At 42.0% G+C, this 26,275-nt stretch overlaps 1 protein-coding gene across 6 annotated transcripts in view; it reads left to right on the top strand.

Moving 5' to 3' along the window:
• The window catches only part of LOC115192316 (receptor-type tyrosine-protein phosphatase F-like), a 435,047-nt gene that overhangs the window by 308,980 nt on the left and 99,792 nt on the right, over window positions 1-26,275 (top strand). For all 6 annotated transcript variants that reach the window (XM_029750668.1, XM_029750671.1, XM_029750670.1 and 3 more), the window contains 7 exons: window positions 6,739-7,008; window positions 15,433-15,578; window positions 15,790-16,031; window positions 16,225-16,418; window positions 17,262-17,395; window positions 17,809-17,953; window positions 20,639-20,944. In XM_029750668.1, coding sequence (XP_029606528.1) covers window positions 6,739-7,008; window positions 15,433-15,578; window positions 15,790-16,031; window positions 16,225-16,418; window positions 17,262-17,395; window positions 17,809-17,953; window positions 20,639-20,944 — 1,437 coding nt within the window. The remainder of the gene's footprint in view (window positions 1-6,738; window positions 7,009-15,432; window positions 15,579-15,789; window positions 16,032-16,224; window positions 16,419-17,261; window positions 17,396-17,808; window positions 17,954-20,638; window positions 20,945-26,275) is intronic.

The raw sequence follows: 26,275 nt of genomic DNA, 5'->3' as shown, positions 1-26,275 counted from the left end.
AAAACAACTGATAGTCCCACTAAGCGCAAACCAGATGGGATGGCATATCGCTGCAGAATGCTGTGTTAGCCATGCCGGTTAAGAGTGCCTTGATTTCGAGAAAAAAAATCAGAGACAGTGTTACCAGCAAAGCACCCCCACACCATCACACCTTCTCCTCCATACTTCACGGTGGGAACCACACATGCAGAGAACATCTGTTCACCTACTCTGCATCTCACAAAGACTTGGCGGTTGGAACCATACATCTCAAATTTGGACTAATCAGACCAAAGGACTGATTTCCACCGGTCTAATGTCCATTGTGTTTCTTGACCCAAGCAAGTCTCTTATTGTTGGTGTCCTTTAGTAGTGGTTTCTTTTCAGCAATTTGACCATGAAGGCCTGATTCACAGTCTTCTCTGAACAGTTGATGTTGAGATGTCTGTTACTTGAACTCTGTGAAGCATTTATTTGGGCTGTAATCTGAGGTGCAGTTAACTCTAATGAACGTATCTTCTGTAGCAGAGGTAACTCTGGGTCTTCCTTTCCTGTGGCGGTCCTCATGAGAGCCAGTTTGATTTTTTCGACTACATTTGAGAAAACTTTCAAAGTTCTTGAATTTTTCCGTATTGACTGACCTTCAAGTCTTAACCCTCCTGTTGTGTTTAATTGTGGAAGTTATTGCCTTCTTAATGCGTTTAAGCCAATCAGTTGTGTTGTGACAAGGTAGGGGTGGTATTCAGAAGATAGCCCTATTTGGTAAAATACCAAGTCCATATTATGGCAAGAACAGCTCAAGTAAGCAAAGAGAAATGACAGTCCATCATTACTTTAAGACATGAAGGTCAGTCAATACGGAAAAATTCAAGAACTCTGAAAGTTTCTTCAAGTGCAGTCGCAAAAACCATCAAGAGCTATGATGAAACTGGCTCTCATGAGGACCGCCACAGGAAAGGAAGACCCAGAGTTACCTCTGCTCCAGAGGATAAGTTCACTAGAGTTAACTGCACCTCAGATTGCAGCCCAAATAAACTGATTGGCTCAAACGCATTAAGAAGCAAATAAATTCCTGTTAATTGAAATGCATTCCAGGTGACTACCTCATTAAGCTGGTTGAGAGAATGCCAAGAGTGTGCAAAGCAGTCATCTAGGCAAAGGGTGGCTACTTTGAAGAATCTCAAATGTAAAGTATGTTTAGATTTTTTTTAACTTTTTTTTGGTTACTACATGATTCCATATGAGTTATTTCATAGTTTTGATGTCTTCACTATTATTCTACAATGTAGAAAATAGTAAAAATAAAGAAAATCCCTTGAACGAGTAGGTGTGTCCAAACTTTTGAATGGTATTGTAGATATGGAGCCACCCCAGATTTCGCCCCTGGGGGGTGTACCTGTTTAAATATATGCTTATTTTGTGGGATTTCAACCATTTACTTGTGTAACAAAAGGTTTATTAAAGTGGTACTTTGCAATCATTACCAATTTGTCGCTTTTAAGCAAAAATATGTTGGCACCTCTAGGGTTAAATTGCTGAGCTGAGAAGGTGTCTCTCTGTGGGAGAGATGGATAAAAACCGTCTCAGCTACCCAAACTTCCAGCCAACTCACACATCAGCAAGGCACTTTCTAAAATGGAGGTCTGTGCCCTCTGACAATTTACCTCCCATTAATCCCAGACAGTCTCATGTCTTTTCTCTAAAAAAGGACTATGTTTAAGATAGTTAACTGATTCCTTTCCTCTCTGTGAGAAATGTGAGAAATATTAACTTACATTGCCTTCAGAAAGTATTCACTCCCCTTTACTGTTTCCACATTCTGTTGTGTGAAAGCTTGAATATAACATGGATTAGATTGAGATTTTGTGTCACTGACCTACAAATAATACCTAATAATGTCAAAGTGGAATTTTGTTTTTAGAAATGTCTTGAGTCAAAAAGTATTCAGCCCATATGTCATGGCAAGCCGAAAATAAGTTCATGAGGGAAAATGTTGCAGTCGTTTTTGTATCAATATCAAATAATTTCTTGGTAACAATTAAGTACCTTAATATAATAGATTTCCATTAAAATGGGCAAAAATAGCTTTTTAGCAACAAAAAAAATATTTTGCTAGGACTGTCTGGGAGTCATCTGAGTGGTGAGGGGAAAACTGAAAACTTGCTGTTATTGGCAGAGAGGTTTGGAACTCTCTTTGTTATTGGTCTATTAACCAATTTACCTCACGGAGATATCACCATGGAAAGTCGAAACTCCCGCCCATGCAAACCTGCTGATTAGAAGGTCCTGCTTGTATTTTCAACCAGCAACTATCAGGAAATGTTTTCAGACTTTTACAGTGTTAGTTTCATCAGCCGTGTTACAATATAGTGAAAAACACAGGCAAAACAGAATTCTGACAGCGCTGGGCCTTTAGCAATTCACATGATAATATGCATGGCCTCAGTCTGAGTGCAATAATAGTGGTTAACTTGATTTTTGAATGACTACCCAATCTCTGTACCCCACACATACAATTATCTGTAAGGTCCCTTAGTCGAATACTGAAATTCAAGCACAGATTCTATCACAAAGACCAGGGAGATTTTTCACAGCCTCATCATGATCATAGCTGCTCTGTAGCTAGCTAGTAATTTGCTTGATGCTTTGCTTGCCTTGTGCCTGGGCTGCTGCATGCCTTGCTTGACAATATTTGTGTGCCTAAAATCTGTGTGCAACCACGATTGTGCTTCCACCCTCCTCCCCTCCACCCCTATCCCCCTCAGCTCCAAATCCGTACCTTTTCTTTTTCCAATCCCAAATCCTTCCTTCCCTCTTTCTCTTCCCCCTCTTTCTCTGTGGCATGCCAACGAAGATAAGAGTGTGTCTGCATTATAACTGCCAGTTTCTCATGTTGCTACTGCTGATACTACTTCCTCTGATACTAAAACTGTTCACTTGAAACCAGTGACTATTCCCCACAGTGTCACTCGCTTCTACGACGATGACTAGTTCTCCCTCCTCCACCACTTCCTGGTGACCTTTAACCTTTAACATTTGTCCTCCATAGCCAATAATAACTATGATAACCCCTTGTTATAACCTCACTCAGTCAGCCAATCAACAACAACCATCATGTCACGCTGTGACCATTTTCCATATCCATGGGTAACCTCCAACCTCCTCATCCTTCTAATAATGTACACGGTGACTAACGTTGGTTTGTTATGATTCCTCCTGCCCTGCATTGCGCTGTCCAGCATGTCACGTTGACAGCTCACAGACTCCAATCTAACACATTGGTTAATTTCCTCTGAAAAGCTCAGAGTTGGTAGACCATTGGCCTCAATTTGATTACAGAGGAGCAGATATATAAATCTCAAAATCTCAGCATTTACTTGACTTGAATGAATCACACGCAGACTTTTATAAGGGTTAGTGCATACAGAGATGGTACACATGGCACACATACAGTATGCATACAATACACACAAAAAAACATGCAAAAGAAATGCAAAATCTAAGTCTCTGCTTAGGTAAGGTAAGGTGAATACTGCAGTAGAGAAGATTGCAAATGCCCATGTTCAGGACATAGGCTAAATGAAAATGTGATTTTGTTAGATAACCCCCAGCTGTGGTTCATTATGGGTATCTTGAAGTCCCTCAGTTCTTGTTGCCCTCCTGCAGGGGGGGGGGGGGGGGTGAAAGGATGGAGGAAGAGAGAGAGAGAGAAGGGAGAAGAGGGTAGCAACCTCACCTCACACCCCATTCACCATTCAAGTCACATAAAAACTGAGATGTTTGTATTAGAAGAATAAAAAACTATTTTGGTGCCATGCTTGCTTCAAAACCAGTTTGGAGATATTTACAGTATTTAGATGTAACTGCTGGTCAGCCAGGCAGGGCTGGTGGGCCCTAGAATACTGTAAGTACTACATTACTACTCTGCCTGCATAATTCTGCTGTGGTAAAGTAATAAGCAGGTGATTTCTTAGTCGTGATGATAAACACAGTATTTTAAGAGTTGTGATGTGAATAATGTTGCCTCTATTTTATCTTCAAGCACAAAACAGAGGTCTGCTACAGAGTTCTCCCCTTGCATCCCAAATGAAATCCTGTTCCATCCCAAATGGCACCCTATTCCATACATAGTGTATTACTTTTGACCAGAACCCATAGGGTGCCATTTGGGATGCAACCTCTTTCTCAGCGAGCGGTTCTTTGATGATTAAGAGTCTCAGTGCTGTCTGAAAGGGGATAATTTTGCGGGTGGCTTAATGTGAGATCCTGCAGACCATCTGTGTGTGTTGGGAGATCAACTGGGGATTGAAACGTCAAGGCCTGGTTTTTGCTGCTTGCTGTGCCTCACCTGCACAACGATTTGCAACCTCCACTTACAACCTCCGCTCTGTGAGGTTATAGTCACAGAAATACAGTCATATAGTATGAGATTGGCAGTAGTGGTACCCTGATATATCTAAAAGTTTGGCAACTCCGACTTTTAAAAAGTTTCCTCTTCTTAGTTTTTGACCTGAGATCACCCTAAACTGGAATCACGGAATGGCACATAACTGTGGCCTATACCCAGCCTCGAACAGCCAGCCACCTCCCCTCGTCTCACCACTCTCGCTCTCTCTCTCGCCCTCCCTCTCTCTCTCTCTGTCTCTTACCCTCCTCTCCTCCTTCCCTCCCTCTGTTTTTCCCTCTGTTGGCCATGTCACGTGCTCAGGCGACGTCCGTCTCCATGGCAACCCATGTTAATGCCAGCCATCTGTATCACAGAGCGTGCAGGTAGCCTAGCGGTTAAGAACGTTGGGCCAGTAACCCAAAGGTTGCTGGTTTGATTCCCCGAGCTGGCTAGGTGAAAACTCTGTGCCCTTGAGCAAGGCAGGTAACCCTAATTGCTCTGGATAAGAGTGTCTGCTAAAATGTAAATGATGGTTCTCTCTTTCCCTCCGGTCCCAGCAGACAGACAATGCAGCCCTTGTCTTTGCAGAGACGACAGCCAACATGACTATCTATCACCTCTCCTCACTGACTGACTGAGCCCATGCAAATACACATTCATTTATCACAGTGATTCCTCACTTGGTTGGAGCTAATTAACTTACTGCTGTGCTTGAGTGAGCCAAATGAAGACATTATGTGCGCATACATCCTCTTTCAGTTTATTTGTTCAAAGTAGTACCGCTCTCAAATTACACAACATTAGCTATACCCTGCTGTGTTTCCGACCTGTTTGTCGGAAGTCTACAACAGCTCAATACATCTCACTTGGTACACTGGTTGAGTCAACGTTGTTTCCACATCATTTCAATGAAATGACATTGAACTAACATGGAATAGACGTTGAACTGACTGACGTCTCTGCCCAGTAAAAGTTATACATTGGAGGTGGCGAATAGCAATTATTTTAGTTGCTTGTACATTTCTATTTATATCTTTTTTGGAAGTACATACCGGCCGTAACGGGAGTAAATGAAGATAGTTGCTCAGCGAAACGTATCGAACGTACTTTGACATTATAACGCTTGCATAGCTGTCTAATGGGAGTTTGAATCTGAGCTTCCTGGGCGTTAGAGAGGAGACATTTCATAGTCATCTGCAACATCTCTAACGCACAGGTACTGCGGCAGGTTTCCACTAGCTTCCACAGCCACAAAGTCAAGGTTAGCGTAAGGCATAAGGTTATCAGTGTGATTAAGTTTAGGGTGAATGTTAGAATTAGGTTTAAAATCAGATTTTAAGAAGATTAATTGCCGAAATTGGCAGCGTTTACGACTTCATGGCTGTGTTAACTAGTGACAACCCTCTCCCGCCTCAATTTAGAGCCACGCCTCAAAGTTGTGTTTCGGTCAGAATTTCAATTGTTAGCATGTCACTCAGTAAATCCACACAACCTAAATTCCAAATAGTGCCACTGTTACCAGCTTTATGTGAAATTTGAGCCTGGGGACAAGGTCAGATCTGTCATAAACCTCTGGGTCTCTCCCTGTTTGACTCACACAGCATGTAGATCTCCCCTCCCCTTCTATTTAGTTAGACCAACAAGAAACATGGTGAAAACCCTGTAAGACACAATCTATGCCCCTCACGGCCAGAATATTCAGACTCTAAACTTACATTTTACTACAGTGAAACACGTTTTGTGACCGTTCTCAGCCTTCCTAGTCAAGGGGTGTGTGTGAGCACTTTTGCTGCCATGCCATTGAGCTATGTATATTTAATGCATGCAAAGTGAGTAGCATTGCAGCATTAATTCAGACGTAATGAGCAGTACTTCCCAGCACTTAAGGGGATATCTAACGGTGTATGGTAGATAACAAGGGAGAAGAAACCTCTTCTATTCACTCACACTTAGAGACAAAACGAGTGTTAGATAGCTAGCTTACTCTGAATATGGTAGGGAAGCTATAGACTAACAGCAGTAATAAGCTCCAGGTGTTTCTTAATCCACATACCAAAGAAGGAAATCCAAAGGCACTCGTGAGAAATCCAGCCTTATAGGCCACCTTAGGCATTTCTTTGCAAATTTAACATGAAAGGGGAGGAAAGTCCTATTTCACTGTTGAGTAATAGATACATCACATGTGGTTCCACCCTAACTAACTACAGCAGAGTTGCCATAGGCCTCTATTGTCCCAGAGAACAGTGGTATACCCTGCAGCAACAGCCAGGCCTGACCATTGAGGTATTGAGCTATCCCAGTCACCCATGCAGTGTCTCCCATCAAACCTCCACTTCTTCTGCCTCTCACACCCCTATGTTCTCCCCCTGCAGTGAGGCGTGTGCCACCCCGGTTCTCCATCCCTCCCAACAACCACGAGGTGATGCCGGGTGGCAGCGTGAACCTGACGTGCGTGGCGGTGGGAGCGCCCATGCCCTACGTGAAGTGGACGATGGGGGCGGTAGAGCTGACTAAGGAAGAAGAGATGCCCATTGGGAGGAATGTTTTGGAGGTCACCAACATTCGCCAGTCTGCCAACTACACCTGCGTGGCGATATCGTCGCTTGGTATGATCGAGACCACGGCACAGATCACCGTCAAAGGTGAGAAGGCTGGGAGAAGTGTGAGAGAGGGGGTGTGGGAGTTTGAGTGTTTGTTTTGCCTGGTATTTGGTGTTTTATTAGGATCCCCAGTTGCTGTTGCGAAGGTGGGAGCTGCACTTCCTGGGGTCCACACAAAACATGAAACATGACATAATGCAGAATATTAATAGACAAGAACAGCTCAAGGACAGAACTACATAAATTTAAAAATGGCACACGTAGCCTGGGATGCAGTGAATTAGCTACGTTTGGTATCTAGCGAAGTAGCCCTCATTCAGGATCAACATGTCAACATCCAAAATCAATAGATGGATCTGGATCAAGATCAACATCCAAAGGAGATATTTTAGATGAATATTGGATAGACATGTTAAAAATGTCTCACTATGTCTTGGACTGCACTATAAGAGCTTGATATTCCTTAATCATGATCCATTACACCTCATGGCACAACAAGCGTAATACTAATATAGAAATATACTTTTCATTCTTTAAACATGTATACAGCATTGCGTGAAAGAATCATAAAGTCTAAAAATGAATTACCCACAATCCTCATAAAAACAGAGTCATATGGCAAGATATGAAATGCAAGGTGATAAAAATGAAAGACTTTCTATGAGTTTAATCACTCGATTTTCTCTCTCTTTGGTTATCCTTATTAAATATATTTTGAGCAACATATTCAATTGGATTTATTAGTGGATTATTTTGGTAAAATGCAATTAAGAAATCATTGAAACGACTTGCATATGTTTTTTACAGTATATTTGTAGGGTATTTTGACAGAGGGAATACAGATAGGTGGGAGAAACAGATTACAGGGTCGGAGAGGGGAATTGAACCCCGGTCTTTTGTGGGGAGACGGGTGATGGGTCTAAGCCGGGTGCGTTACCACCAGACCATGGGCCCTGCATGACTTGCATTCATTTTTATTAACAGTAGAACCGCTGGGCCTTGATGGACCCTTCTTCAAGCTAATGAGCAGTCCTGCTGACTGCAACATTCTAACAGTGTAATTGATATATTTCAAAAGCTATCGCAAAAAAATTGTCATTTGGTTATGTATATGAAGGCCTTGGGCAACATTAGAATACGATTTTTATTTTATTTCAAATAACACATTAGCTTATGTTACTGTAGGCTACATGTCTTTTTTTTTTCTTAAACGCCAAAATTCAAGTGTTCAATCAATTGTATTCGTGGAGTGCCTTTGTTACAGCTATAAAACATAAAACATATGTGTTGAAATATGGTAACAGCTTCTTTTTATAATGACATAAAATTGTAATAATACCCCAATCACCAAGACCAACGGTCAAAGGAGGCGCGGTCAAATGATGAAAACATCAGTAGCCTAAACATCATTACAAGCGCCAAGTGCCTTGATAAATAGTCAAACTCGGCACAAAAGGAATAATGGCATTACAATGAATACAAGTGTCGATATAACAGCAGTCAAAAATAGTCAATTATTGTCAGCTCATGCTTACACGGTGAGCGTCTTCATGCAATGGCGTCAGTTCAGTTTTATTTAGCCATTATCCCTTGTCCTAACAGTTTTCATAACTTTCACTTGCTTGACACACTTTGACATACGTTTGCTTGCTTGTAGCACGTAATAGTCTCCGGCTTTCTCTTTGTGATCCCATTGTCTTGTCATTCTTCATCACCATTGTGGAGTACAACTGCTGTGCAGGTGCCTTATTTTGCACAGAGGGAGGGAGCTCCTGTCTCACTTTGTTCATGGTGCCGGCCAGACTTGTTTTCTTTGCAAGCAAATTGTTCACCAATGACAGTGAAGTTAAGAAATTGGTGGTGGCATTGGTGACATTTCTACTATTTCCAATATAAGGTTCCACAAGCCCCATCACCACATTCTCTGACACTCGCTCACCTACTGCCCGATGTGGATATTTTCCCAGATATTGAAAGCCGTTCAGCATGTACAATTATGCACACTCTCATTGTGTATCCTACTCCAAGTACGCCAGAGTAGACTGATAAGACTGCTTTGATTCGGTAGACTGATATAGGGTACATATCATTTTAAGATTTTAATTAGACTGCATCAATGCAATAGAAAGGCCTGCCCTGTTCTTCATTCACAATTGGTGACTACATAATTATGCATTGTTCGCTTCCCCTCGCTCATCAACTCACCCCATCATACTTTACTTAATTTATTTAATCTGGTGTTATATGTGTGAAATTAGTTTCGGTATAGTTTAGGTTCAGTTTCGAGGCAATTATCGGGGTGATTATCAGATGGGCCCTGCACTTTCAACTGTGGGAAGAAGGAGCAGAGCAGGCCCTACTGTTTGGAGAAGGAGGGAGAATGTGGGAAAACCATTTTTTTTAAATGACATGCCCTCCTTAAACTGGCTATAACTCCAGTTCTGTTTGTGATGTTAAGATTGTAACAACAACAGCGTGTTATATGGATTTATTTAGGAAAAGTCACGGATGGAGGGGGGCATGACTTAAAAAATGGCAGAGTAATAACAAATTATAATTAATGAGGATTCAAAATTACTGCATTAGCGGTTCTAGCAGTATATGTTTTTTATTTTGGTTTTTTATTTTGGTCGTCTCTCCTTCCAGTTCTCTGCTGCCAACGACTGGAACGAACTACAAAAATCTCTGAAATTGGAAACACTTATCTCCCTCACTAGCTTTAAGCACCAGCTGTCAGAGCAGCTCACAGATCACTGCACCTGTACATAGCCCATCTATAATTTAGCCCAAACTACTACCTCTTCCCCTACTGTATTTATTTATTTTATTTATTTTGCTCCTTTGCACCATATTATTTATATTTGAACTTTGAACTTTCTTCAAACTACAAATCTACCATTCCAGTGTTTTTCTTGCTATACTTTATTTACTTTGCCACCATGGCATTTTTTTGCTTTTACCTCCCTTATCTCACATCATTTGCTCACATTGTATATAGTCTTATTTTTTTTTCTACTGTATTATTGACTGTATGTTGTTTACTCCATGTGTAACTCTGTGTTGTTGTATGTTGTCGAACTGCTTTGCTTTATCTTGGCCAGGTCGCAATTGTAAATGAGAACTTGTTCTCAACTTGCCTACCTGGTTAAATAAAGGTGAAATAAATAAATAAATAAAAAAAAATTCATTATTATTTTAATTCACCCGAAAATAATTTCTAACAGTGTGGCTGTGTGGTTGAGTGGATAAAATTCCAACAAAATGTACCATCGTACTGCCCCTTCCTGTTTCTAATCTGTCTAAATAAAGCATTGAACAAAATAAAGGTGGAATTCCACAAAACATATTCTCCATTGGCCCTTATCATCAGTCAATGTTTAGGCTGTAAACCGTTTGCATTTCAATACCATTGATTGTATGATAAACATAGTGTTTGTGTTTTGATGCTAATTCTTACGTGCATGCACTGAAACGCAATAAAGTGTTTTCACAACACTCTTTTAAAACCCCAATTTTCAGGTTAAAGAACTACTTTGGGTGTTTCAGACGACTTAAATTGAAGCACCCTCCAAACGATTTCAGCTTAGGCGCTCTACTTTTCATGGTTTCATTACACAGTCATGGTGTTATGAGACTTTCTATTTTTACAGTGCAGATGACAGTGTGTTCATTAATATTGTCGTCAATAATTCAATATGGCTGAAACTTTACCTTCCTGAAAACCTAACTATGACAAACTAGCGAGATGACAAACTAGCGAGCAAAGCATTTTGTGTTTACTTTCCAATTACAATGGGATCCTGCTTTCAGGAAACAAAGTAGGTTTTCTCACTGCTTCTAATATGAACAGCACAAAGTATTATTTCTTGATTTTTGAAGGAAGGGTCTTAGCTATAGACTAATGATTCCAAATCGAATTGGCCAAAGACTCAGTTGAACATTTTAATTTACCACTTTGTTCATTGCATGTGAAATGCTTCAAACCCAAATCAGTTCTCATATCATCTCTACATCCTCTGAGTTTAGTGAGTTGAGTACATGGAGAGAAAATTAAGTCACTTCCTTCTCCTAAAAATTATTATTTGCACTGGTTGAAACAACACAAATACCTATCAGTCTAATCAATCATTCATTCACTAGAGTTATTAAAGAGAATCTCAGTTATTTCAAAGATTTTTGAAGAGGAAAGCACTACTACTTCTAGTAATGTAGACATATTTTCTGAATGAATGGGGCCCTATGGTAATATTAACAAAACACAATATGACTATCAAAAAACTAATAAGAAAGTACACTGTTATCCGTTTTTGTAATTTTATCAGTAACTTACTGTATTAATCAACAATATGATGCTGTATAAACTGAATACAGTAGATTACCATAGAATGTACAGTAAAATATTTGTTTTACAGCACACTGTAAGCCCTTTCTGTAATTTCAACAGTAAAACACTGTAGAGTGCAGAGTAAAATACCCTAAATGTGTTTAACAGTATTAATTATGGTGCATTTTGGGAAAATGTTTTGGGTGAGGAAAACATTTCTGGCTCATTAACATATTTTAAGGCATGCCTTGTAAGAGGCTATATTTGTTGCACCTGTGAGTGAGAATGCTGTACCCCCACAGAATACGGTAATATACTATATTTTCTAAATTCTACCAACCTTGTACTGAAACTTTACAGTGTCTTATTGGCCCTGCTGCCAGTAATTTACTGTCATTCAGAATTCGGTACTAATTTTGCATTTTTGGAGCATCAAAAACCTTTTGACCACATGTGGGTGTGTGGGAATGTTTGTCATTCATTAACATATTTTGAGTCATGTCTTGTATAAGGCTATATTTGTTGCACCCAGTGAGAGTGCTGTACCAATTTAAGTGATATGTGGTTCCCTAACAATTGCACTTATATAGGGAACAGATCAGAGTGACAGCAAGTCTCAAATCTTTAACGGTTGAGCGGCTAGCAATTTCATTTTGATCTGTTTTGCCTTGTAGTCACTGTCAGTTTAGAAGCCGTTCTTAAGGCCTAAAGTGCAAGTGATATAAAACACCAAATATCAGTTGGTATGCTGCAATAAATAATTAAATATTCACCATTAGCAAATGCTGAATGGATTTTCAGTTTAATTCAACAATAAAATACTGTATTGATGTTTTGCTTTAAATTTACTGCAGCATACTGTAAATTATGGTGCATTGAGAAATATTGTGGGAAGAGAAAGAATTGCTGGCTCAGTAACATTCTGTATTTTAAGGTGTGCCTTGTCAGTGGCTATATTTGTTTCGCCTGTTAGTGAGAGTCCTGTACCAATGTAAGTGATATATGGTAGTAGTTCCCTAACAATTAAATGTATATAGGGAACAGGTCAGAGTAGTAGCGGGTCTTAAACCTTTTAATGGTTGACAATATATCCATGTCCATTTGATCTGTTTAGACCTGTAATAATGGCCAGATTGGCAGCCTTTGTTCAGGCCTCTAGAAGTACAAGTGATATTAAACACCCAGTATTCATTAGTATGCTATAATATGCAAATGCATACAGCCAATCTGCTTGCGCTAATCCCTTGTAATTACTGTAGGATTTTTTTTTTTTTACAGTTTAATAGTCACTTGTACTTTGTTTCATTGCTCTGGCATCATGTTTAGGGCTCTAGAAGTACAAGTGATATAAAACACCCAGTTTTCATTAGTATGCTATAATATGCAAATGCATACAGCCAACCTGCTTGCGCTAATCCCTTGTAATTACTGTAGGATTTTTTTTAAATTACAGTTTAATAGTCACTTGTACTTTGTTTCATTGCTCTGGCATTAAGTTAACGGGAATATCTCACTATTGTATTGGCACTTTCCATAGATAGGCAGAATTATATCATAAGATGTATTGTTGTAATTACAATTATTTTGAAGACCAATGCATCCTAAAATACAACAACATGTTCAGTAACGGTTATAGAAATGTTTTACTTGCTATGACTGTGATGTGTTTCTTTTATCCACCGTGGTTGAATGCACTGACTGTAAATAGTTAAGGACAAGAGCACCCGCTATATGACCAAAATGTACATTTCAAAAGGAAAACTTTCAAAGAACACTGGGTAACATGTCGCTGCATGCGTAATTCCAGCAATATACTGTAAATTAGATTACAGTACCATTTTTGGTTCTATAAAATGCATTACCATGAAATAGTTTACGGTAGCTGTACGTTAAAATAAATCAACGTAACTTACTGGCCAATTGCTGCAGGAAATGTTTTAAAGTGTAAGCAAAATACAACTCCCCAATTAGCTCATGATATCACTCACAGTGTTGACAGATGGTAGGATATTTTCAAGTCCTGGGAGAGACTCTCTCTTCTCTACAGACTCACACCTCCTGATGAATAAGTATTCCGCAACTTTGTTTATGTGATGCATGCATAATAGGCCCTAAAATAGTCTAACTTCTAACTTAACATCACTCAGTACTCAGAGCAATACTGTCAGGGTTTCAAAAGTTTTTCAAGCTTCTTTTGCCTTTTTTGGATATGACGCATAATGTCTATGTCCCAAATGCCACCCTTTTTCCTACAGGGTGCACTACCTTTGACCAGAGCACCATGGGCCCTGGTCAAAAGTAATCACTATATAGGGAATAGAGTGCCATTTGGGATGCGGGCAATAATAGCAGATGTCAATAGCAGATGTCAACCAAGGCATCGGGAGTGAGGGGGGTGGGGGGGGGGGGGGGCTGGGGGGGGGGGGGGGGGGGGGGGGGGCTGGGGCTGCGGCTATAGGGTTGATCTCTTTCTCTAAAACCTCTCGGTTGCAGTGTCTCATCCCTAATGCCCATCTGACGTCTGGAGGCGAGCTGTTCTCCCTGTTTTACACCCCACCACAACTTACTTTAGCAGATCCATTTGGACTCTGACAGTAGTACAATAATACACAACACAAAAGTGATTTAGCAAACATTTTCAGCCACAATTTTATTACAATGCAGCCTCTTTCCATTTACGATGGAAATAAGAAAACCTGGGAGAGTGTATACATTACCATTACCATGAGGTAAAGGGACAGATAATCACTTTCTTTGCAAAATGGACCTACATCTTGAGTGTTTCAAATGCTCTGCCAGTGCAGAAAAAAATACATTCATATTATACTCTATGTTATATTATGTATTATGAACTGGGTGGTTTGAGCCCTGAATGCTGATTGGCTGAAAGCTGTGGTATATCAGACCGTATACCACGGGTATGACAAAAATATATATTTTTACAGTTCTAATTACATTTGTAAGCAGTTTATAATAGCAATAAGTCACCTATGGGGTTTGTGGTATATGGCCAATATGCCACGGCTAAGGGCTGTATCCAGGCACTCTGCGTTGCGTCATGCTTAAGAACAGCCCTTAGCTGCGGTATATTGGCCATATACCACACCCCCTTGAAATATGTCACCTTGCAATTCAACAGAATGTAAAATAATTGCAAAATATGAAAAGAAAACCCTCTCAAGAAATCCTAGCACAAAACCAGCTAGATAACTTACATTCAGTTCACTCCATTTTACATTGCTTACATTGATTTTGAGTCAGGCTGCTTAAGTCTGCTTTCTATGCTGGTTATTTATTCACGACGAACAAAAACTCTTCTTCGGTATCTTTACACTCCCTAAATATTATAATTTTGTATTGATACTCATTTACCTCACATTGAACACATTTGTCTTTTTGCCAAAGGCGTGCTCCAAGCCCTGAAATAGTTTTTTGGGATCAATATGTAAATAAAACGAAAATAGAAAAGACTCATTACTCTATTCATCTCTCTATTCAAGACTCTGACTCTCAACTTAATTGAAGGAGAACGTTTTGCCCTAGATAGCAAAGAAGGAAATAATGGGCTTTCTATATATGTATATATATATATATATAGCGAGTGAGAGAAAAAGAGAGAGAGAGAGAGAGAGAGAGAGAGAGAGAGAGAGAGAGAGAGAGAGAGAGAGAGAGAGAGAGAGAGAGAGAGAGAGAGAGAGAGAGCGAGAGAGAGAGAGAGAGAGAGAGAGAGCGCTGAATGGTCACACTGGTTGAGAGACACTTTGCTTTGAGAGATAATGAACATGGCTGGCTTGGCCCCTCCAGTGACAGGTGAGGGACTGAAAGAGACAGGCTCTGAACAGTGATTGACTGATAGGATGTGAGTGCTGTCCTTCTCGCTCTTTTCGCTCTTGTTGCTGCTCACAGCTCTGGGGCCTGCATTAGTGAGATAGAGCACTCTCAGCCTTTTTTTAGGTCTTTATTTGTAGTATTATATTAGCAGGACTGGACGAAGGATGAGAGAATATAATGGAATAGAACAAAATAGAATAGAATGGAATAGTATACTTTATTGTCCATTAAAACAGAAACGTATCGTTTTGCTGTTGTGAGCTTCCATGACCTGTGTATTTCTCTCCCTCCCCAATTGGTCTATCTGACAGCCCTGCCCAAGCCCCCCGCCTCCCTGATTGTGACTGAGACCACAGCCACCAGTGTCACTCTGACATGGGACTCTGGGAACCCTGAGCCTGTGTCCTACTACATCATCCAGTACCGGGCCAAGGTCTCTGACAACGGCTTCCAGGAGGTACGTTCCAATCGTTCGAATGGCTCAGTGAGTGCTGGCAACACCAAGGCTGTGGGTTCGATTCTCACATGGTTGTGGGTTCCATTCCTGCATGGGCCACATATGCTGAATATACAGTATGTGTCATGGTCAATGTTGACAGTTCTGTAAGTCACTTTGGATAAAAGAGTCTGCTAAATGACCATATTATTATGATGTCATTATATTTTAGGTCGACGGCGTAGCCACCACACGCTACAGCATCGGAGGGCTCAGCCCCTACTCTGAGTACGAGTTCCACGTCATGGCGGTGAACAACATTGGGCGTGGCCCTCCCAGCAGCCTCGTGGACACCAGGACCAGTGAGCAGGCTCCCTCCTCTCCACCGCTGGCTGTACAGGCTCGCATGCTCAGCGCATCCACTATGCTGGTCCAATGGGAGCCTCCCGAGGAGCCTAATGGACAGATCAGAGGGTAGGATATTCTATGAATATATCTTTTGAAGGCTTAATGAAGCCTTTATAAACTCTTTAAAAGGCCTACATGCTTTATAAAGCCTATATAAGCAAATGTCATACAGCTAAAGGTTGATATGACAGGTCTCTTCGTCTGATGATTTTATCTTCCATTATGTAAACTTGGTTGATTTTTCTAACCCACTCCTCAGTTACCGGGTGTACTATAGCTCTGACCTCGGAGCCCCGCTGAGTGCGTGGCACAAACATAACACTGATGACAGCAGACTGACCACCATCTCGGGGTTGACCACAGATATCACCTACAGCCTCAGGGTGCTGGGGTTCACCTCTGTAGGGGACGGACCTCCGTCTGATGTACTGCAGGTCAAGACCCAGCAGGGAGGTGAGTGGACACTCTGAAGGAGGGACAGTACCTAGTGCACTACCTAGGTGGTAAGTGTACAACTTGTGTAGCAAGGGGAGTGGTGAACGAGCACTGCTACTTATGAAGAAGGGACACTACCTAGGTGGTAAGTAGACACAGTATGAAACAGGGTGCACTTTGTGTGTTAGGTCTGTTTCAGCTCCTTAACCACCCTCTACTGTAGGACAATCTTCAAGCTCAAGTCTCCCAAGTAGAGGTTTCACTTTTCACTAAGTGACAATCCATATCCACAAGGGCATATTATCTACTGTGCTGTGTCCTCCAAGAAACAAAGTAGGTGTCTACTCTGCAGTTTCCTCCTCTTCTGACACATTTGAGAAGAAAGGTGATAAAGTGATGCAGTGCCACTGAATTATTTTGCCGTGCAGAAACAGTCTTCTGAATTGGTTTCTTTGTACTGTGGATGTACTCTAGCGTTTAAAGGTATAAAGGAGCCACTTGCGAAGGTGTTCTGTATATTGCTGGTACTTGTGAAACAGTAGTCTCAGCGCTATTACAGAGTGATTCATGCCAAAGCACAGCGCATCTCCTGTGTCTCACAGCGCGTCTACAGACTCTACAGTAGTCTATATGATTCCACACTGAGTAATTCACTTTGTCCCAGTCCAAGTCATCAACCCCTCTGTCCAAAGCATGTACTTCCCTTTGTGGTTAAAAGGAAATAACTGGTGTAAGACATTCCAATGCTTTAGATGGATGGGAAGGAGTGCACAAGTACATGCTGCGGCAGGATTAAGACGTAACCCCTATGTATCCTGAGAGGTAAAGTCTCTCTCTCTCTCTCTTTCTCTCTGCCTGCAGTACCAGCCCAGCCATCAAGCTTCGAGGCAGAGGCAGAGTTGGACACTCGCATCATGTTGTCGTGGCTGTGGCCTGTCCAGGACCAGATCACCAAGTACGAGCTCATGTACTGGGAGGCTAACTCTGGCAACAAGGTAAATTACAACTTTAAACCTGTCCCCACCACATCATACCCTTACTAATAATGCAATCCCCCTACTCCAGGAATAGTGTTATCCGTCTCGTAGGACCATGAAACATTTCATGTTTCTGTTATGTTTTACTCTGTCAGTAGACTTTCTGTAAGATATTTCAGATGTTGCAAATGCAATATGGGATCCGAAATGTAATTCCTACTTTGTGTACCTGGTGGAGGTGTTACATATTAACTTTGAGGATTACAATATCTACAGTTCTTATTGTGCTTTTTGAACAATCTCTAGTGACAGACATGAACATAAATAGAGTAGCGATCTTGCTAGTGCCGACAACATTTGTTTCTGGGTCCTTTTTTCTAGACTCTTCTGAGACTTTTACTAATGTCTGTTATGCCTGTTTTCTTCCTCAGCTCCATGTGACTTTCCCTCCAGCGGGGTCCTATGCTGTGGAGGGTCTGAAGCCAGACACCCTCTACATGTTCTCCCTGGCTGCTCGCTCTGAGATGGGTCTTGGCGTCTACACCCAACTTATTGAAGCCAGGACTGCCCAGTCCAGTAAGTACTGTACCTCAACTCCCAGACCCAAAACTATAGCTTTTTACCTCTCTTTACCTAGAGACTAGTTTTTGGTCCACACCCCAACGGCCAGACACAAACAGAGGCTTTTACTTCTTCTACGTGCAACCCTTTCGCTCGAACAAGCTTTACTCTAGGACTTTAATGAATTCTTCTGCATCTTACAAGAATGTGGAGTCAACACCTCATTGAGGTGGACAAAAGGTAGGACATATTTTGCACCTCAAACCCATCTGATCTTGAGGGAAAAATGCTATGTGTGTACTATGAATGGACAAAACCATCGATCAGGTGACACCATTCATTCCTATGTGAAGACTCAAAAGTGCATTGAAACAAAATGATGTCGGTTAAGATGACATCTCATTGAGACATAACATGCGCAGTTTGAGCTACTCCAGGAAGTGACGTTGCAGGCTTGCTCAGTGCTGCCCCCTCTCATTGACTAACTCAAATTGAAGGCCGACCGGGGTACTGCAGGCTTATCCTTATAACTTGCAATTTGAAAATGTTAGGTTCAAGAACATACATCTGGTGTATTAGAATGAGTTATTTGTACCATGATTGTCTACGATAAAATGTTTTATTCACACAAAGATTGACCATGAAGATTGCCATTTTTCTATTTGCTATAATGGGGAAACAATGCCTGCAGTACAGAGGTTGGCCCTGAACTTCAGCGGCTTCAATGAGAGGGGGCAGTCGTTCTCCCCTGACAGGTACAATACATGCCAGCACTGTGAGGAACATTCCTTCTCCCTATTTGCAGTCAGTCGATAACACATCACTACCAGTAGACCCTTGCACATTTTGACAAATAGCATGATAAACCCATTGCTGCACATTCGACTGAGTACATACACAGAACATGCTCATTTCCAGTATGATGTAGAACCCAGCAACCCCAAACAGGCTGCTGCACAGAAGACACGGCAGCATCGTAAATGTCACCATCATTTGTTATTATGGTTTTATAGTTTATCATGAAACACGGTACCGCACTGTACTATACGTCTTTATGTATGGCCTTGGCATCCACCAACACAATCATTGTCGCCTACCCGACACTAATAGCATCGAACAGCTCCCCTTAATTGAGTTTTTAGCACATAACCAGCCCCCTCTGCTGCACCTCTGCTGTTGTCACTGCCCCAGGCTCCGCTCACATCACCGAGCAGGCTCTCCAGGAAATCTAGGGGTTGGAAGCTGAAATATTTATGATGGGTTCCCTAAAACGAATCAGAGCCTATTCTGAGCCATTTGTTTTACTTGTCAGCTGTCAAAACCTTCATGTATGGAAAGGGGGAGCCAGAGTGCATCCCAAATGGATCCCTATTCTCTATTTAGTGCACTACTTTTGAGGGACCAGGCAGGGCTTTGATTCCCATAGGAACAGAGGTCTCGAAATGGAGCTCTCTCTCTCTCTCTCTCTCTCTGAAGTCAGTCTCTTATCTGCCTGCCTACTGACACACAGAGTCACTGAGTCACCATTTCAAGAAGGGTTCTAACACAGCAAAGTGTCTCTCTCTCTCGATCTGTCTTTGTCTCAATAACTTCCACTTTTCCTCCTTTCACTGCATTTCAATCTTTCTGCTCTATTCCCCTTGCTTCTCAAAATCCCAATTCTATTACTATCTCTGTCCTCAATATTCTTACCCATTCACCATTTCATTCTCTCGCTCTCTTTATCTGTCCCTGTCTTTTTTTCCTTCTTCTATATCTATATCTCCCTCTCTATATCTGCCTCCCTCTCCTCTATCTTTTTGTATTTCTTACAACCCTGCTCCTATTTGAAACGTAGCTGTTGCAATTTGTCTCCCACACATAGTCTCTTCCTCTCATCTACTCCCACATGAATATACCCAAAAAGGTTCAGCCACATAGTGCACTATATAGGGAATAGGGTGCCATTTGGGTTGTATACTGTTTTTACTCTGTTTCAATCTGGATTTGTTCATCACTTGGGCATCTGTATTCTGAAAGGAAATAATGGGCTGTCAAGGATTAGCTCTTTCACACCAACCAACCAGACATGACTCATTATTGAAAGCATATTGTGTCCTGCTGCCTCACTGCTCTGGCTGCCAGAACCACAAGCAGGCATGTTAAAGTTCCTCTTCCACACAGTGCTCCCGCAGTATCCCTCACCCACCCACCACCTTTCCATTGTTCATATTCACTGTGTCGTGATATTCTGAAACATTTATTTTGCTCATTTATATTATGTGCCTGTTTTACATTTTAAGTATTTGTTTTACTGTGTAAGATCGTGGGCTTAGCCAACAGACTAGAAAATAAAATAAGCACACCTTCTGAAGAAAAACACTTGATAACAAATGATTCATATGTATTTATATATACACCTACTATACCTCCTATAAAAACAAATTTCAGGCTGCCTTACACACGCGATTACTCTAAAACACATTGGTAAAGAGTTATAGGCTACAGTATATGGAGCTCCCCCTCCCAGTCCAGAAGGCCTAGGCTGTGTCCCAAATGGCACCGTATTCCCTATACAGTAGTGCACTATTTTTGACCAGAGCCCTGGTCAAAAGTAGTGCGCTTAAAGGGAATTGGGTGGTATTTGGGATGCACTCCTCTTCCATCCCTCTCCAATCCCTCCTGCTTGACCCCCCTCCTTCCCTGTGTCCCCCCCCCCAGCCCCCTCAGCCCCGCCCCAGGAGGTAGTTCTGCTGAGCCTCAGCTCCACCAGCATCAAGGTGAGTTGGAGAGCGCCCCCTGCAGCCAGCCGCCATGGGGACATCGTCCGCTACACACTGGCCTACAAGGCCGCAACTGGAGAGGACCTGGAGCGCCATGAGGTGTCGGACATCGGGGCAGACGTCTCTAGTTACATACTGGAGGGCCTGGAGAAGTGGACAGAATACCAGGTGTGGGTCAGGGCTCACACGGACGTAGGCCCAGGCCCAGAGAGCCCTGCAACCCAGATCAGGACCAAGGAGGATGGTATGTCCATGGTTGGGCCCAGGAAAGGGCCTCCTTTCCCGGAGAAACGCTTCTGGCACTAACCCAGCCTGATACTGGGTCTCTACTGCTACTAATACTACTGCTGCTGCTTTCCCCTGACCTGTTTCTGCCTCTGTCCGGCATCTGTGCTCCTCTCTGCCATGGTCAGGCTGGGGACTTTCCTGGCGAAACACTACTGGCACTAACCCAGCCCTGCTGTTATAGTAGTACTACTACTGCCACTACTGTTACTACTACTACTCTCAACTGGGTCTTCCCCAGCGGCCTATCTCTGCCTCTCTCTAGCCAGGCAAGGCCCTCTTTCTCTGGGCACACTACTGCCACTAACCCAGCGCCGGGACTCTTCTACTACTACTACCGCTGCTTTACTCTTTCTAACGACCTGTCTGGTTTTCTTTGACCACTCTCTTCTTCCTGTCTTTGAGCATGCTGTCATTTCTCTAACCTGGTAGCTGGCTGGGCGCTCTGTGTTGTCTGGTGATGAGCCTGAGTCTGAGTGGGGATCTGACAGGCTCCATCTCCTCACATAGATAAAGCTTTCGTTTGAAGTGCTGTGGTGAGTGGATAAATGGGCTGTCGGAGGCTAGCCCACAAGGATGGTCAGCTTTGCTTCACCCAGCGAGCACACTCTGTGTGTTTATTACTGACAGAGGGCACATCCGGAAAATTGCAGCCTATTCCCTATGGGTCTCTGGTCGAAAGTAGTGCACTATATAGGGAATTGGGTGCCATTTCGGACGCACACAGAGCATACCGCCTCGCATCACAGCAACACAGTCCAGCATCTGTGTCCACTAAGTCTAAGATGCCATTATACAACATTCTTACAAGGGGCTCCATCGTAATAGGCTCTTTTCCTGAACCAATGGAGAAAGTATCAGCGGATTTGACAGTGCAGTGTTGAGGGTACTTCCTCTTCTCTTCACTGTGTTTCTTCTTTCTCCAGCTGTCCGTCCGTCAGCACAGTGTGGGGACTGGAGCCGTTCCTCCTTTTTTTCTCCATCTGATAAAACAGGGTTTTTCTGCATCTTTCTCCAGCCGCCTGTCTGTCTGTGGTGACCACAGCTAACAAATGAAGACAGCATGTGCTCTTGACATCTTCCTGACTCCCTCTCTTCCCCCATAGCATCTTTACTGGCTCTCGCTTTTCCCCTAGCCTTTTAATTATGTTAGCCTTTCCCATGTGTGGGTGGTAGAGTGATGTGTGGGTGGTGGCTAGGGCAGAGAGAATTGTAATGGCTACTCATCTACTCTCTCTACGGTGTAAAGCAGCTGCTTTCCTTTCTCTTCGTTGTTCCCATGTTTTTGCATTCTGGTAGAGGCAGGTCTTTTACGGTCCTGTTTCGGGTCAGAGAGCTACAGGGACTGATGTAATGGCTATAGCAGGGTCTCTTTATCGCATTATCGCCATCTCTCCCTCCCTCTCTCTCTCTCTCTGATTTTATCCATCTCTTCCCCTCTCTTTGTTTTTCTTTGTCTTCACAGTGGCAGCAGGGCTTTAAAGACTAGAAACAGCCAATAATGCCTTCACAAGAGACGAGCAGAAGCATCGTTTTAGTTAGGCATACTGTTCCTCTCCCACTCACTCACATCCACTAACCTTCACTGTGTCACCTCTCTCTCCATCTTCATCTCTCTCTCCCTCCCTCTCTCTCCACATCTCGCTCCATCACCCCCCCTCCTTCCCTCCCTCTCTTAATCTCTCTCGTTCTCTCCCTCCCTCTATCTCCACCTCTCGCTCCATCTCCGCTCTCTCTCTCCCTCCCTCTCTCTCCTTCTCTTAATATTTCTTCCAACCTCTCTCTCTCTCTGTCTCTCTCTCTCCCTCTCTTTCTCCCATGCACCCTCTCTCTCTGCTACATTTTTCCTCTGCACACCCACTGCATTCTAATCTCACACTCTTTTCATCTCTTTCCGTCTCTCTGCGCCCGTTTGACTTTGAGCTCTCGTCTCTCCCTGGATTGTTCCAGCATCTGTCCATTTCTCAGTGCAGTGGCATCCTCTGTTCTATCCCTCCCTGTCCGATCTCTCTTCTTTGTCTTTCTTTCATCTCCCTACATCCTCTCTCTCTCTTTCTCTCTCTGTCTCTCACCAATAATCCTCTCAATAATCCCCCCCTCTTTAGGGGGGGGGGGGGGGCAGTGTCCCTGTGACAACAATTTTGGACCCCCTTGTGGCCCCCCTAAATGTGGAGTATGAAATCATTTTACATAACACATTTTTTGCTATCGTTCTTTTTTTACATCCGTTATTAGACAGTGGCAACGATGATGATTATGAACATGGTCTTTTGCCTGCTAATGCCTGTAATGCAGTGAAGAAAACGATATGACAACAATAGCGTCTAATGTAACTGGCCCCTCTAACAGTACACCTGGCCCCAGCTTGGCCCCCCCAGTTGAAATGGTCTAGAACCGCCACTGTACCCCCACAGTACAGCAGAACCCACAGAGTTGCCTGCCTGGCACCCTGTCCAATCACAGTGAAGTCTAATTTGTTCTGTGACACTGTGGTTAGGGTGCACTGGGCCTTGATGGCTGGGCCTCTGACTCACAATTCATTTGTTTTAATAAAATGAAGCCAATCTCACAGCCTATAGTTATTGAGATCCAGCAGCAACTGACTGGCTGTTCTTGATGGTGGGGGATATATATCAAGCAGTGTGCTGGGATGTCTGTCATGTCAGATGGACCGGGACCTGCAGTAGTCTGCTTTACCTACAGTGACTTCAGAAAGTATTCACACCCCTTGACTTATCCTACATTTTGTTTTGTTACAAAGTGGGATTAAAATGGATTTACAGCAATTGTAATTTTTTTGTCAATGATCTACACAAAATACTCTGTAATGTCACTAATATATATTGATTATATAAGTATTCAACTCCCTGAGTCAATACATGTTAGATACAATACATGTTACTTTTGGCAGCGATTACAGCTGTGAGTCTTTCTGGGTAAATCTCAAACAGCTTCCCACACCTGGATTGTGCAACATTTGCACATTTATTATTTTCAAAATTCTCCACGCTTTGTCAAATTGGTGGTTGATCATTGCTAGACAACCATTTTCAGGTCTTGCCATAGGTTTTCGAGCAGATTTAAGTGAAAAATGTAACTCGGCCACTGAGGAACATCAACTCTCTTCTTAGTATGACTCCTGTGTAGATTTCGCCTTCTGTTTTAGGTTATTGTCCTGCTGAAAGGAGAATTCATTTCACAGTGTCTGGTAGAAAGCAGACTGAACCAGGTATTCATCTAGGATTTTGCCTGTTCTTAGATTCATTCCATTTATTTTTTATCCTGGAAAACTCCCCAGTCTTTAACAATTACTGTACAAGCATACCCATAACATGAGGCAGCCACCACTAAGCTTGAAAATATGGAGAGTGGTACTCAGTAATGTGTGATTTTCCCCAAACATAATACTTTGTATTCAGGACAAAATTATCACGCCCTGACCTTAGAGAGATGTTTATTTTCCTCTAGTTTGGTTAGGTCAGGGTGTGATGTGGGGTGGGCATTCTATGTCATGTATTTCTTTGTGTTTGGCCGAGTATGGTTCCTAATCAGAGGCAGCTGTCTATCGTTGTCTCTGATTAGGAATCATACTTAGGCAGCCTTTTCCCCACCTGTAGTTGTGGGTAATTATTCTTTCTGTGAGTGTTTTGTGTGCGCCTCAGTTGCGTCACGTTCATTTCTGTTTATCCTGTTTATTGTTTTGTTCGGTTTCACGTAAAATAAAGGATGTGGAATTACCGGGACGCTGCGCCTTGGCTTATTTATGACAGAGAGTTTGAGGACAGTGAACGTGACAAAAATATTAATTAATTTGCCACATTTCTTGCAGTAATACTTTAGTGCCTTGTTGAAAACAGAATGCATGTTTTGGGAACATTTTATTCTGTACAGCCTAACTTCTTTTCACTCTGTCAAGTAGTTACTCCACAATACTAACCTACAATGTTGTTGATCCATCCTCAGTTTTCTCCCGTCACAGCCATTATACTCTGTAACTGTTTTAAAGTCATTGGCCTCATGGTGAAATCCTTGAGTGGTTTCCTTCCTCTCCGGCAACTGAGTTAGGAAGAATGCCTGTATCTTTGTAGTGACTGGGTGTATTGATACACGATCCAAAGTGTAATTAACCTCTACGGGCCACGGGGGCATTGAGAATTTTGAAAGAAATATGTGCCCATTTTTAACTGCCTCCTACACCAACTCAGAAGCTAGGATATGCATATTATTAACACATTCGGATAGAAAACACTCTGAATTTTCTAAAACAGTTTGAATGGTGTCTGTAAGTATAACAAAACTCATATTGCAGGCAAAAACCTGTGAAAAATAGATTAAAAAAAATGAGAATTTTGTGACTGTACTATTTAGTGTCATTGTTTTAAAGATACCACAGTGAGAAAGGATTCAGTTCGCAACTCCTACTGCTTCCACTAGATGTCAACGATCTTTAGAAAGTTGTTGGAAGCATCTGTCATGAATACAGACCGAATTAGAAAGCTTACAAGTTGACACGTCATCACTTCATTTTTTGCGCCTGCGCATGAATCTGAGAAGAGTGCCTTTGTCATTATCGTTTATTCTAGACACTTGATAGGTTGTGTGAAAATATTACTGATGTTTACTGATGTTTCACGTTAAAAATGGAACAAAAGATTAGTGCTAAACAACGTTTGACATGTTTAAACAAACGTAAATAGATTATTTACTAGGTTTTCTTTAGCTTTTCGACGTGACTTTACACTGCCCACCTCATTTTGTGGGAGCCTACTGAACGCTAACTATTTGGACATAAATTATGAACTTTGTCAAAAGAAACCACATTTGTTCTGGACCTGGGATCTCTGGCAGCGCCTTCTGATGGAGATAATCAAAGGTAAGGGGATATTTAGAATGTTATTATCGATATTAGATGATGCTAATGCTAACGGTATAGCTTAGCTTAGCTTAGCATATAGCTTATTGTTGTTAGCATAGTACCCAGTTTATGCAAAATGTGATTTCCCAGTAAAGTTATTTTGAGATCTGGCCATTCGGTAGCAATTACGAGATGATAATATATTATTCTTTGAATGACAATATTATAATTTACCAATGTTTTCGAATAGTAATTCCGTGATTTGTAATGCTGGATTCACTGGGTGCATTCGAGCCGAAAAAAAATTCTGAATTTCACCGCGACTGTAAATGCTGTTTTTGGATATAAATATGAACTTGATGGAACTAAAAATGCATGTATTGTATAACATAATGTCCTATGAGTGTCATCTGATGCAGATTGTCAAAGGTAAGT

This window comes from Salmo trutta, chromosome 4 (assembly GCF_901001165.1).
Source record: "Salmo trutta chromosome 4, fSalTru1.1, whole genome shotgun sequence".
In the NCBI taxonomy this organism is placed as follows: Eukaryota; Metazoa; Chordata; class Actinopteri; order Salmoniformes; family Salmonidae; genus Salmo; species Salmo trutta.
Note: the sequence above shows the minus strand (reverse complement) of the source record. Positions and strands in the feature narration are given on the sequence as shown.